This window comes from Apus apus, chromosome 14 (assembly GCF_020740795.1).
Source record: "Apus apus isolate bApuApu2 chromosome 14, bApuApu2.pri.cur, whole genome shotgun sequence".
NCBI lineage: Eukaryota > Metazoa > Chordata > Aves > Apodiformes > Apodidae > Apus > Apus apus.
In genome coordinates this window covers 16,173,124-16,186,216 of record NC_067295.1, presented here as the reverse complement: position 1 = coordinate 16,186,216, position 13,093 = coordinate 16,173,124, and the positions used below count along the sequence as shown (strand labels likewise).

At 51.6% G+C, this 13,093-nt stretch overlaps 1 protein-coding gene across 1 annotated transcript; it reads left to right on the top strand.

Annotated features, from left to right (window-relative positions):
- Positions 1-701: 701 nt before the first annotated feature.
- Positions 702-9,876, top strand: TEDC2 (tubulin epsilon and delta complex 2). Its single transcript, XM_051632483.1, has 10 exons — positions 702-760; positions 888-1,160; positions 1,477-1,532; positions 1,969-2,647; positions 3,956-4,009; positions 5,933-6,017; positions 6,353-6,461; positions 6,696-6,797; positions 7,256-7,467; positions 9,651-9,876. Exons 1-10 carry the CDS (start codon positions 702-704, stop codon positions 9,795-9,797), a joined length of 1,776 nt encoding a protein of 591 aa, XP_051488443.1. The 3' UTR covers positions 9,798-9,876.
- Positions 9,877-13,093: the final 3,217 nt, after the last annotated feature.

The window sequence follows — 13,093 nt, the reverse complement described above, 5'->3', positions numbered from 1 at the left end:
ACTCACCCTTTACGTATTTGTAAACATTGATGAGGTCACCCCTCAGTCTCCTCTTCTCCAAGCTCAAGAGCCCCAGCTCCCTCAGCCTTTCCTCATCAGGGAGATGTTCCACTCCCTTAATCATCTCTGTGGCTCTGCCCTGGACTCTTTCCAGCAGTTCCCTGTCCTTCTTGAACTGAGGGGCCCAGAACTGGACACAATACTCCAGATGCGGCCTCACCAATGCAGAATAGAGGCAGAGGAGAACCTCTCTTGACCCACTAACCACACCCTTTCTAATACACCCCAGGATCCACTGGCCTTCTTGGCCACAAGGGCACACTGCTGGCTCATGGTCATCCTCCTGTCCACCAGGACCTCCAGGTCCCTTTCACCCACACGGCTCTCCAGCAGCTCAGCCCCCAACCTGTACTGGTACCTGGGGTTGTTCTTCCCCAGATGCAAGACTCTACACTTGCCCTTGTTGAACTTAATCAGGTTTTTCCCCACCCAACTCTCCAGCCTGTCCAGGTCTCTCTGAATGGCAGCACAGCCTTCTGGTGTGTCAGCCACTCCTCCCAGCTTGGTGTCACCAGCAAACTTGCTGAGGGTACATTCTGTCCCCTCATCCAGGTCGTTGATGACGATGTTGAACAACACCGGCCCCAGCACCGACCCCTGAGGGACTCCAAAGCGTCAAGGAGCTCTCGCAGCTCCCCGGCATGTCGGCCGGGGCCGCTCGGAGGCGGCGCCGAGGAGGGAAGAATCGAAACCACCTGAGGTAAAAACGGCTCCCCCGGGGCTGCGGGATCCCGGCCGGGGCCCGCGGGGCGAGCAGGGCCACCCTCAGGGCCGGGCCGGGCCCCGCTCCCGCCTTCCCCCGCAGCGCCGCGGGCCCCGCCCCGCAGGCCCGGGCAGGGCGGCCCGGAGCGCGGCGGCCTCGGGGTGGCGGGGGCGGCAGCGGGGCCCGGCCCGGCCCAGCCCGGCCCGCGCTGTCCCCGCACGGCGGCCGGCGGTGAGCGCGGGGCGGAGCGGGGCCGGGCGGGGGAGCGGGGCCGGGCGGGCGGTGACGCGGGGCCTTGCAGGCTGGCGGCGGCGCTGGCGGCGGCGCTGCGGGCGGGCGCGGAGCGGCGGCGGGAGCTGGAGCGGCGGCTGGCGCGGAGCCGCGGCCTCCTGCGCTGGTGAGTGGTGCCCCCCCCCCGGGCTTCCCTGCCCCGGGGGTCGTGGCGGGGCTTTCGGGGGGGTGTGCGGGGCCGCTGGGGCCGGCGGGGCTCGGGGGGGGGGGGGGTGGGTGCGGGGCCGGCGGGGCTCGGGGGGGGTGCGGGGCCTGCGGGGTTCGGGGGGGGTGTGCGGGGCCGCTGGGGCTCGGGGGGGGGGGGGGGTGGGTGCGGGGTCGGCGGGGCTCGGGGGGGTGTGCGGGGCCGCTGGGGCCGGTAGGGCAGGAGGCCCCGCGGGGTGCGCGGCAACGCGGGCCCTCGACGTGTGTCTGTTCCCCAGGGCCGGGCAGGAGGACGAGCAGCCGCAGGCGGAGGCCGGCGCCGGCGGGGAGCACGGTGAGCGCTTCCCTCCCTGTCACGCAGGCCCCGGGCCTGACTCCTGTCTTTGGAAACCTCCCAGTGCTCCTTCTTCAAACCCCTTCTGCCGCGTTTCCTCCTGCTTTCCCTCTTGGTGTTCGTGCCGCAGCAACCGAGGAGGGAGTGTCTGTGGGCCTGACTGGGCCGTGGGGAGTGTCACTTGTGGGTGAGGGGGAGGTTGACTTGGGGGAACTGTCTCCTCCTGTGACTCCCATCCATCCTGGGTCTGCAGAGCTTCTGGCAATCCCTGTCTGCATCCTCTGTGTAGTCACTGTGGGAGCGTGGCCAAAACACCCGCTGCGCCATCCAGTGGGTTTGGTTTCCTTCTGTAGGGCCTGGAAGCATGAGTTCATGTATAATGACAAGTGGGGAAGATCTATGTTGGGACCTTCTGATGCATCTTCTCCTCTTGCAGAGGACAGGCCTTCACCAAAGGAGCTAGAGGAGCTGGAACTGCTGAACAGGGCTTTAGAGAAGGCACTGAAAGTTAGGAAAAGCATCTTGAAAACTCCATTGGAGTCCCAGGGAGCTACAGGAGAGAAATCTGCAGGTGAGGGACCTGCTCACAAGAATGCTGATGAGCAGCAAGTGCCTGCAGCTGTTGAGGGTGTTCCTGAGTGTGCAAAGGTGAGAGCTGTAAACAAAAAGCCTGCCTCTCTGAAAAAGCCTTCTCCATACCAGCTGAGAGCCCCTTACAGGACTGACCCAGATGTGAAAAAACTACAAAGGAAAGCCCCAGCCCGATGTGTTTCTCAAGGTCCCAGGACAGCTGGGAAGAGCTCCTCAAAAGGAGGGCTGGCATGCAAACAAGGAAGGAGTCATAGGACATCAACCAGTGCCAGCAACAGAGAGACCTGTGCTGCAACTGAACCCAAAAAGACACCTGGCTTGTCTGAATCTGGCCTGAATGAGCAGCAAAGCTTTTCCACAGGGGATTCAGCTGAGGGAAAGATCTCTGTAGCTGCTGACAGGCAGCTGTTTGATGCAGGGAATAAAAGTGGTCCCCTGGGAGAGTCCAACAGAAAGGACCGTGCAACTGACAGTGTGTTGGGAAGAAGCACCTCACCACGGGCAGTCACCCTGCAGGAGAAGGGGTAAGTGCTGAGTGGTGGGCACCTCTGTCTTGTTCTGCTCATTCAGACCAGCACATCTGCAAGGCCTGGTCTCTTCAGCTGCTCCGTAGGGCCCAGCTGAGTTTCACTGCTTCTCAGATTCTTTGAAAGCCTTTATTGTGGTTGAGTGTTGGATGGCTGGGACTTCAAAAGTCCTTAATTAAGACTTTTGATATGTCATAGCCCCCTGTGACTGTTTTGGAAAGGTGTCTCTGTAGAGCTTTTCTGAGCCTTAGTTTCCCTCAGAGACCCCTCTCTGTTATAGCTTATTGATTCTTTTTGTTTTACATAATGATAATACATAATGCATGAATTCTCTCTCTCTCATATGCCTAATGCTGTTTGGAGAGATGATATCTTGATTTAATACTAACCCCTTTAACCTCAAAGATACTGCCTGTGTAACTACCCAAATTGGTATTGACTGGAATGCAGTTGTCTCAAGTGGAAGAATTATGAAGTGGATGTTGCTGAGACTCAGACCAGTCTGTTTTGTTTAAAAAAAAAATAAAAATCTGTATTCTTTTCTATGTAATCTTTGCTTGAAAGAAACAGTGAAGTTCAGATTGGACATGTGCCTGCAACTGGAAAATGTTGAGAAATGATCCTCAGCTGCCACAGCCCAGGGGGGAAATAATCATTGTTCTGGTGGCCTTGGAAGAGATACAGGACACTGAGTGACAGTTACTGGGGGAACAAGAATCTGGATTCAAATGTTTGTTTACTTAAAATCCCAACTATGGTCTTGCGTTTATAGTTTGCATGGGAGTCTAGCCATAACTGCCAACTTACATGTTTTTGCAGTACCAAGTTAGAGATTATTCTTCTTTGGGGTTAAGATGCACCTTCCCAGTGGAAGCTGAAAGTCTCTTTCCCATTTTTTGGGGCGTGATATGCTGCTAAGCACAGCTGCCTTGTGCTCAGGTGTGTCAGCAGAGTCAGGGAGATCTGTTTATGTTCATGTCTGCGTAGATCAGCTTCCCTGAACATGTTTCTGTGTCTTCACTCTGCCCTGTCAGGCTTTGCTCCCAGCTTTCTCCCCTTGGATGAACCTCTGAGGGCTGGTGGTCAGATACAGGAACTCTCCCAAGTCAGCTTGTGGAAATGAATCGATTGATCCTCCTTCCTTGAGGACAGGCTGAAGGCAGTGGTGGATTCAGTCTTTAGGGTTGCTGACATCTTCCACTGCAGCTAAATTAATTTCAAATACAGACAAAATAGCATTTTGGTCTGTTTGAAGACCTCCTCTGCTCTCGGGGAGTCAGGATTGGTGCTTCTCTTGTTTTGCAGATGCCAGCTGAAGCTGCCCCTGCCCTACAGGAAAGCCTATGCCAGGAATTGCAGGTAAGCCCAGCCCAGAACTACCCTGTGCTTAAGGGCTGTGAGGAGGGGTCAGATGGGGAAGACCTGGCTGGTCACAGGGAGGCACTGACCCCCAGTGTGTGGGGCCTGGCCTTGGCCTTGGAGCAGGAGGAGTGGTCTGATACAGTGTGTCTCTGCAAGGCTCTTTCTGAGGATGCCTGTTTTCATGTTCCTCTAGCCTAGCCACTGGTGCTAACTTTCGTTTTCAGCGTGCTGTTAATCCCAGAGTTGTAAAGGTTCTGGCATGCTGTAATTGTGGGTTTAACAGTGCTGCAGAAGTCTCTGATCATGCCTCATACTTGTGGAAGGAAGGAAGCCCTGAGGGGTGAGTGCCTGTATACGCTGGGCAATGAAGGAGTTTCCCATCTGGTTGCTGACCTGAGCTGCTCTGCTGGGGCAGCTCTCCAGCCTGGAAGCAGCCTGGGTGTCTTTGTTAGAGGCTGTCCTTGACCATCAACTCTCTTAAACAGAGCCAATGACAATGTTACTGCACTGATGTGCAGGTGGTTGGATTTCTGGTGACCTTGGTGCTTTAGTCCATTCTCCAGTCCTCTGGAAGGATTTCACACCATTTCCTTTGAGAAATCTTGCCATAATTCAGCAGATTTCTCAGAATGTGTTTTGTCCAGATATTAAGTGTAAACTCAGCCTTAAATCTATCTGTAGCTCCTTGTGCCACCCGCAATAATTCCTCCTCCTCTTTGGAACTGTCATTTATCAGACACCAATTTGTTAGTTATTCTTCAGCGAGTTGTAAAGATTCAATTCCCTTAATTTTCACTGTAAATTGAGCCTTTCGGCATCCTAATCACTGGTGTAATTTTACACTCTCCACTATTACTTTCAACTCGGTGACAGATTGAAAATAACCATTGCTCTCAAGATCTCTTCCAGAGGGAATGCATCTTGCCTGTCACCTTCTGTTCTTTTCTGTTCCATTAACCTTGATATTTCTTTGCATAACGTATTCCTGAAAACTGCAGTTCCTACCCTAATTTAGAAGATCCATTTGGATCGAGAGAAGACACATGCATGCTTGGGTTAGACAGTCATGCATAAATATTTTAAGCTTCCTCCTGATGGCTCTCACTTACTGTGACAGGTTTTACAGGGTGCTCTGACTCTTTAAAGCAGTCTTAAAGGATGTTATGGGGACTGTGCATTGGTGAGGATGAGGCTGAACTCAAAGTAAAATGCACCTTGGGTAGAGTTATTCTTTGTGTCACACTTTCTTTTCAAAACTGGACTCTGAGACAAGGTCCTGGCTAGCTTACTCATGGTACTCTCCTTAAACCTCTGTGCTTTATGTCTCTGATATTGATGCATAGCTGTCCTGCTTCTTGCCAAGTAAGCTACTTTGTCAAAAAAATAAATAAATTGGAGAGTCTTGAGGAAGTTTGGCATATGAAGGACTCACTGTGGTAGCAGCTGGGCTGAGAATTTGTCCTGCCTGCTCTTCTTGTAGGCATTTACCAGCAGAGTAAATGTAGAGAAATGCAAATGACTTAGCCCTCAGGAAAGGAAGGAACATTTGATGTTTTTATCCCATAAGGAACAAAAGTAGGGCGATACAACAGAATCAGTGACGTGCTGCCAGTTCACATTCTGCTTATGGAAACCTATTAGTTTCTTCTGATTGCTGCAAATTCTTCCCCTCAAAACAAGTTTTGAGAAATGACATAAGTGTTTTCCACTGCCTACTGCTTTCTGCAGAGTATCCTTGTTGTTCAAAGCAGCTGTCAGCAATGAGCGGGGGAGGGTAGTAAATAACCCGTGAAAGAGAGGGGTGAGGAAGATGTTATATTTGAAATGCTGATAGTCATGTTGGTGTGTTGCAGTTCACTGCCAGCACTGTCTGGTATGATGGAGCGTGACTCCCACCTCCTGCCCCTTTTGAATTTTCAGGGCGTGGAAGAGATGTCGTCTCTGCCAAACAAGTGCAGATGCAGCAGCTGCAAGGAACCGTTTCATGGAGAGGATCCAGAGAACTGTATCCTTCCTCAGCTCCTGCCCCCTGCCCCCAGCATGTGGTGCAGTTGCTCTGCAGCAGGCTGTCATCTGGGGAGAGTTATGCCTCCAATAACAGGAGTTCAAGCAAGGTCTCTAGGAAGTGTTTTTCTCACAGTGCAGCTCTTGAGCAGTCACAAACTTTTGATGCAGAGACGCCAGGCACAGCTGGGCTCTCCTTGCCTTCCCTCTGCAGTGCCACTTCCCAGGCTGCTTGCCCTCTGCCTCTAACCCTGTTTGCAGCCAGCCTGGCCCCGGGCTCAGGGTAGGGCACAGAGCTGGTGGTGTGAAACCTTCCTTAAGCTGCTGCTGTATCAGTTTTGTTCACTGGCACCAGCCTTCAGTCCTGCAGAGATAGAGGAGGAATTAAAAGTCCTTCAGGATGTTCCCTCCCTTCTCAGTCAGTATGTGAAAGCTGAGCGTGCAGGTAAGGAGGAAAAAAGAGAGGGGGTGGAGGGAGCAGAAAGTGAAACAAGGATGATTTCAGTGGGTTCCAGTTCCACGTGACTTATGCTCTTGGCATGTGCTGGACATGAGGGACAGGAGCTGTCTCTGCCCAAAGTGAGAGCTGGTGATCCCAAGGCAACTCTAGAAACTGGGCTTTAGGGGGGAAGGTTTCAATGTGCTCATGTCTGGTGGTTTACTTCTGCTTCTCCTCTAGACCATGCCACTCTGCAGAGAGAGTATGAAAGCCTTCTAACCTTGGAGGGTTTGCAAACCACAGTTTCCCAGTGTCTGCATAAACTGCAGCTTCTGCGAGCAGGTGAGCCAGCCCCTGGTCTTGTAGTCAGGTAAGGGTTGCCCTGCTGTGCTGGGGTAGTGGTTTGCTCTGTGCAGAGCATTGTGGGTCAACGTGATTCTTTTCCTGGTTATCCTTAATGATGATGTAGCATGTAAAATTATCTGGTGGCAAACAAAGCTGAGGTATCTGTTCACCACCCATCTGTGTTCAGGAGAGGCTTGGGACTTAACTGCTGCAATTCAGGAGGGCTGGTGAGGGAGACTGCATGGCACAGCTTAAGAAGTCCTGCTGGTGCTGTGTGTGGTGTCCTGCTGGTGCTGTGTGTGGTGTCCTGCTGGTGCTGTGTGCAAGGAGCAGACCCTGACTAATACGATGTAATTCGTCATTCATTTCTAGGAACAATAAGTAGATCACAAATTCTGCAAGTACAGACTTAATTTGTATATTTCTGCCTCCTGTCCATTCTTCCACCCTGGCAGCTGTGGAGTCCCAGATCCAGCTCTGCCCAGACTCTGCTGGGGATGCAGGAAGCTGTTCTCCAGCCTGTGTTTCTCCCAGGGGACAGACGTGTGACAGTGCAGACCTGCTGGCTGTGCCTCTCCTTTATTATTCCAGTTGCCAGGAGCTGAGAGACCTGTTTGCCTTGAAGCTGCAAGTGTCAATGCTGCACCAAGAAGTTGCCTTACAAAAGGTGAGTCTTTAAAAGTGTTAGTGCTCCTGGAGTAGGGCAAGAAAAAGGGCAATTGTGAGGCAACAGCTGGTGTACAGGATCTTGATGGGGGAGCAGCAGCACAGCAAGCTCTCCCAATGGTGTTTCTATGTTTATACCCCGTGTCCAAGCCCCTTCCTTGCTCACTTTATAGATGACTGGACTTACTTTTTGTTACGGCCACAGCAGAGGCCTTCAAATGTCAGATCCTCTCCTGATAAGATTATTATTTTAGCCACACTTTCACAGTTTTGCAGTGTAGGAAGTTGGTAGTGCCAGGAGACCCCTTTTGGCAGCCCTTTACAGGCCCATTAGGGCTCCCACTCTGTCATTCTCTCCTGCATGACCTCCAGCTAGTGAACTCCTCTGCTATCGTTCCTTTCCTTTTAAATCTCAAACCACTTTGCTGCTAATCTAGATTTCACTGTTCTGAGGCTGCCTGTAAGAATGTGGTAGGAGGTCAGTCTCTCCACCAGCCTGAGCAGAGTGCTTGCTGCACAGACATCATTTATTCTTCTCAACCAACAGCAGCCAAGGGCAGAGAAGAGCTGTGAAATCGCATCTACTCCTTGGACCTAACCTTGACCTGAATGATAGAGGCTTTGGAAAAGCCATTTTTTGGAAGCCAGGGAAGAGTTACTTGTAACTGGCTGCTCTCCTCCCTGAAGATAGATCACTGCCTGTCTTAAAGTGGGTCTTCAGTGCTATAGTCCTGGATTATGGGTTGTGAGTTTTTTGATTTTTACCTGTGCATACAAAGGAGTGACCAGCCTGCTGCCTGATGCTTCATTCTCTGACTCATCCTCTGTACATGTGTCTGTGTAGGTGCTTTGTCCTGGGTGAGCTCTGAGCATTTGAAGCAGCTCTCTGCAGAGTGTGCCAGAGAGGTGGAATTCTTGGGACAGGTGACATGTATAGACTTGTTACAAGATAAATACCCCAGGACAGGATGTACATATCTCTGGGCCAGGCCTGTCCAATGCATTTCCATAGAGGAATGCCAAGGCTCAGAGAAAGTCCTGGTGGCTCTTAGCCTGTCTTTGATGGCAAAGGCCTGTTTACTCTTTTCTTGTGCATCTGGAGCAGACCAGGCAGATGGAAAAGAGAAGTGGCTCTGTCTTAGGAAGTAGAGCAATAGAGCTCGTGTTGGCTTCATGTGCCAGCTCTCCCCTTAGGGAGCTTTCATATCTGCAGCTCTTAGCTCTTCCCAGTGATCAGCAACCATTTCCCTGTCCCTGTGCAGAGATTTATGGAGAATAGGAATGGGACTCCCCTGTAGGTGCCCTGTACTCTGTTCTGTTTGGATCTTCCTTTGTTTCCACCACTGAAAAATGCTTTGAGGGAGGTGACTGACACATGCAGTTCATTGTCCCCTCTTCTCCTGGGAGGGCAGTGTGTCCAGTAGGCTGCATGGGCTTTTACTGTGCAGACTGCTCAGGCTTCCCCAGCTGATGCCAGCTGAGAACAAATAATAAATCCCAGACAAAATGTCCTTCTGAGTATTAGTTCAAGAGTGGGGCACTATAAGGCCAGCATCTGTTGTTTGAATGGAAGCTCACCTGTGCTTGAGTTGTCAGTCACCATCCCAGTCCCAGAGCTTTGTGCTGCTGCTGTGACAGGCCAGTGGGTGGTTTGGGCGCACGGGCTGAGGTCACAAGCTAGGCTGGCTTGGGGGATGCTGGACAGCTTTGGGATCCCCTGCAGCCTGTGCTCCTGGAACACCTGCAGCTTTGTCCTCTTTGGGTTGGAGCTGGCCACTTGCCCATCTGTCTTATGTCAATGTGGCCCAACTGGAAGGTGACAGGAACAGCCAAGAGTGAAAGGCTGAACTTGGCACTGGGTAAATGTGGTTGCGGAGCTCCTGAACCAGCATCAGCTCCAGCTTCTGGCACAGTGCTCATCTCATCCCAGCTCTGGGCCACGTCTGCAGCAGAGGAAACCACCACCAAATATCTCTGGGACCACTGGTTGGCTGCTTGTGCACTTCAGGAGCAGAGGGTGAACAACTCTGCCTTTGTTAAATATGAGGAAGGGAAGGATCTGTCAGTCACTGCTGTTAGGCACCCCGCTCTGCTTGGATTTCACTTGTTATGCAGCCACTTCACTTCATGGAATCCAAGAAGTGCAGGCTGGCCCTGGTGACGTGTCCTCTTTGCTCCTGCCAGGTGATGATGGCAGAGCTCCTGCCTGTCCTGGAGCCCAGGCTGTCCCCAGGGACCCCTGCAGTGCAGCTGTACCGGGCGCTGCACACGCTGCTCTGCGGGGGTGGGACCCGCTTCCCGGTGCTGGTGAGAGATGAGCTGGCAGACTGAGGTGCTGGGAAGCTCCTGCTTGTCATTCCCAGAACCAGAGACAGTTTTAAGCAATAAATATTTTCTGTTGACTTTTTCACTCTGCCTCTTTGTCCAACTGAATTTCAAGGGTTTGTTGGTTTTGGTTTTTCTTTTGTGTCAGTTCTATGACCTGCTCACCCTGGGGTTTTGTGAAGCCCCTTCAGGCCTTCGTGGACACTGGTTTTGGCTTTTCTTCCAAGGTCTGTCACTCTGGCTAGCTCTAGATTCTGGACAGCCTCAGTCAGGATGCTGGGCTGCTATATGCAGACAGTAAAACGTGATTTATCAGATAGCCACAGTATGGTGGGGCACAGCCTTCCAGCCTCTGAAAATCCAAAGAACCTGAGCTGCTGCATCCCTGTTACTCTGTTCACCAGTTGCCACATAACCAGCGTTATAGTGGTTCCTGGCTGATACTCAGTGACTAACAGTGGTTTTGGTGTTGTCATCAGGTACCTGTTTGGAGCTGGGCTGGTGTCTGGGCCATGGTGCAGCAGGAGCAGTCCCTCTGTCAGCCAGTTGGTCACATCACAGCTCAGTTCAGAGCCCCTTCAGGCAACCTCACGACATTCCAGGCCCTTTTGTAAGGACTTAACACCTTGCCTACAACTGAAATATTTTTGCTGTGTCATCTTATCTAGTGACTGTGCCTGAGGGAGCAGTCTGAGAAGGGCTGGGCTGTGTGTGCTGGAGAGGTGGCAGGAATCCAGCAGCAGGGAGCTGGGGAAGCAGCCCAGTAGATGGCACTCGGTCCCTTGCATTACTGCTGAACCTGGGCTGGTGGCTGCTGGTGGAGCAGTCTTCCAGAGGGAATAGGGCAATGTCCTGCCTGGCTCTGGAAAACACAGATTCTGTGACAATTCTGACCTTGTCACCATGGGAAAATTCCAGCTTTGGTTCTTCCTGCATCTTGGGTTTTTGCTTGTAGTCCCCAGATCATAGAATCATAGAATGGTATGGGTTGGAAGGACCTTAAAGAACATCTAGTCCCAACCCCCTGCCATGGGCAGGGACACCTCCCACCAGCTCAGGTTGCTCCAAGCCCCATCCAACCTGCCCTTCAACACTGCCAGGGATGGGGCAGCCACAGCTTCCCTGGACAACCTGGGCCAGGGTCTCACAGCAAAGAATTTCCTCCTAATGTCTAACCTAAGCTACCCCCTTCCAGTTTTAATCCCTTCCCCCTTGTCCTCTCCCTCCCTGCCCTTGTCCCAAGTCCCTCCCCAGCTTTCCTGGAGCCCCTTCAGGCACTGGAAGGTGCTCTAAGGTCTCCCTGGAGCCTTCTCCTCTCCAGGCTGAACACCCCAACTCTCCCAGCCTGTCTTCATAGGAGAGGTGCTCCAGCCTTCAGATCATCTTTCTGGCCCTTCTCTGGATTTATCCATGAGCTCTATCTCCTTCCTATGCTGGGGGCTCCAGAATTTGACACAGTTCTTCAGGTGGGGTCTCACAAGAGCCAAACAGAGGGGCAGAATCCCCTCCCTGGCCCTGCTGGTCCCTCTGCTGGTGATGCAGCCCAGGATGGGCTTGGTTTCTGGGCTGCAAGTGCAGATTGCTGGCCCATGTTGAGCTCATCCACCATCACCCCCAAGTCCTTCTTCTTTAGACTGTTCTCAATCCATTGTTCCCCCAACCTGTATCTGTGCCTGGGATTGCCTCTACCCAGGTGCAGGACCTTGCACTTGGCCTGGTAGAACTTCATGCAGTTTGTACACTCCCACCTCTCAAAATCCCCTGGCATTTCTATGTGACAATTGGAGCAAAGCTTAAGAGTCACGTGGAATTCCTCTGCCTGTGGACACTTTGAAGCCCAGTTAGGGAACAGCCACTGTGTGCCATTTATTACAGTTTGACTTGCACCATATCTCTTAGCTGGAATAGGACTGATTGCCTGGGGGGATTTATCTTAGATTTAGCTCTCAGCAGTCCTGGCAGTGGTCATTATTTTTTTCATTCTGTGTGTTTTTCTTCAAGGCCAGAGTTAGTTGTTTGTCTCTGCTGGATGTTTGGCCCTTTCTGACACTCAGAATTCACTGAAAGTCATTCAAATTATGGATGAAAATCAGCTTCTCTTACTTTATTTTTGGTGTTACTGTGTTGCATTCGGTTCTTGGCAGATGGAATTTGATTGCCCATGGAGTCTGCAATCAGGGCAGGAGTTTGTTACCTTCCTCCCCACCGTGGTGTGCAGGAGAGTCCTGTGGTTTATGTCTGCACAGTCCACGAGGAAAGCCATGCTTGGGATTGCAAGGTCTTGATTAAAGGCCTGGTTATAGGAGCAAGCACTGCCTCCTAAATAAAACATGGTCAATGTGCCACGGGCATTAACATCTGCATGTCTGCATTTTAGAGCTGACATTTGGTATTGTTAATTATCATGCTGTTATCCATTACTTGTGTCTGTAAGCACTGCATGAGTCATGGAGCATCTGCTTCCCTGTGCAGAGCAGCCCTGTGGCAGTTGGCAGGAGCTTCCCCACCACAGGAGGGGCTCCATAGGTGGGAAAGGACTGTGAAAAAAAAATAAATCTGACCCCCAAAAATGAGCTTGCAGGGCTTGTTACATGCTCAAAAGACAAGCAGACATGGGGAGGGGTGCAGAGGGGAGCACAGCTCCCAGTGGGATGCCTGGCAGGTAGCTGGATGGGTTCATGCCTCTGGGTGCAGTGTGCTTTGATTATTCTTCCTACACCACACGAGAGGCATTTTGTAATTTTCATCAACGTGTAAGACTTTAAATCATTTGAATGACTCACTTTTCCAAATTATTCTTGTGCTCTGGCAGAGATAAAAATTCAATAGCAACTTAGTTCAGTGGTTGAGGGATCTTTTTCATTATCAAATGCACCGTGGTTATAGAAAGAAATTATGCTGGTACATCCAATTGAGATGAGGAGCACAGAAAGACAGAAGGTAGCATGTGTGATGCCAGGGGATTGTGTTACAAAACTACAGGAAATGAGCAGTATTTTTGGAAAGTGATAGATGATACCAGTGTTGTGCAGCCACGAGGTGAGACAAAGCATGGTGAGGGTCAGGGAGGATGAGCAGCTCTTGCTCCTTCTCTGTCCCCATCAGTAGAGTCTTAAAAAGTTCTTGGTTTTTTTCACTGCTGAAGGATGTGAAGCTGAATCCTTGGGAGGAGGCAGGTTTTTTTCTTTCCAGAATTTGTGATTTTAAGCATTTCCAACTGCCCTGGTTTGTCTTGTCCACCACCTTCCTTTTTTCCTTCTCCTCTGCAGCTTCTCCACACACAGGTTTTGATTTTGCAGATA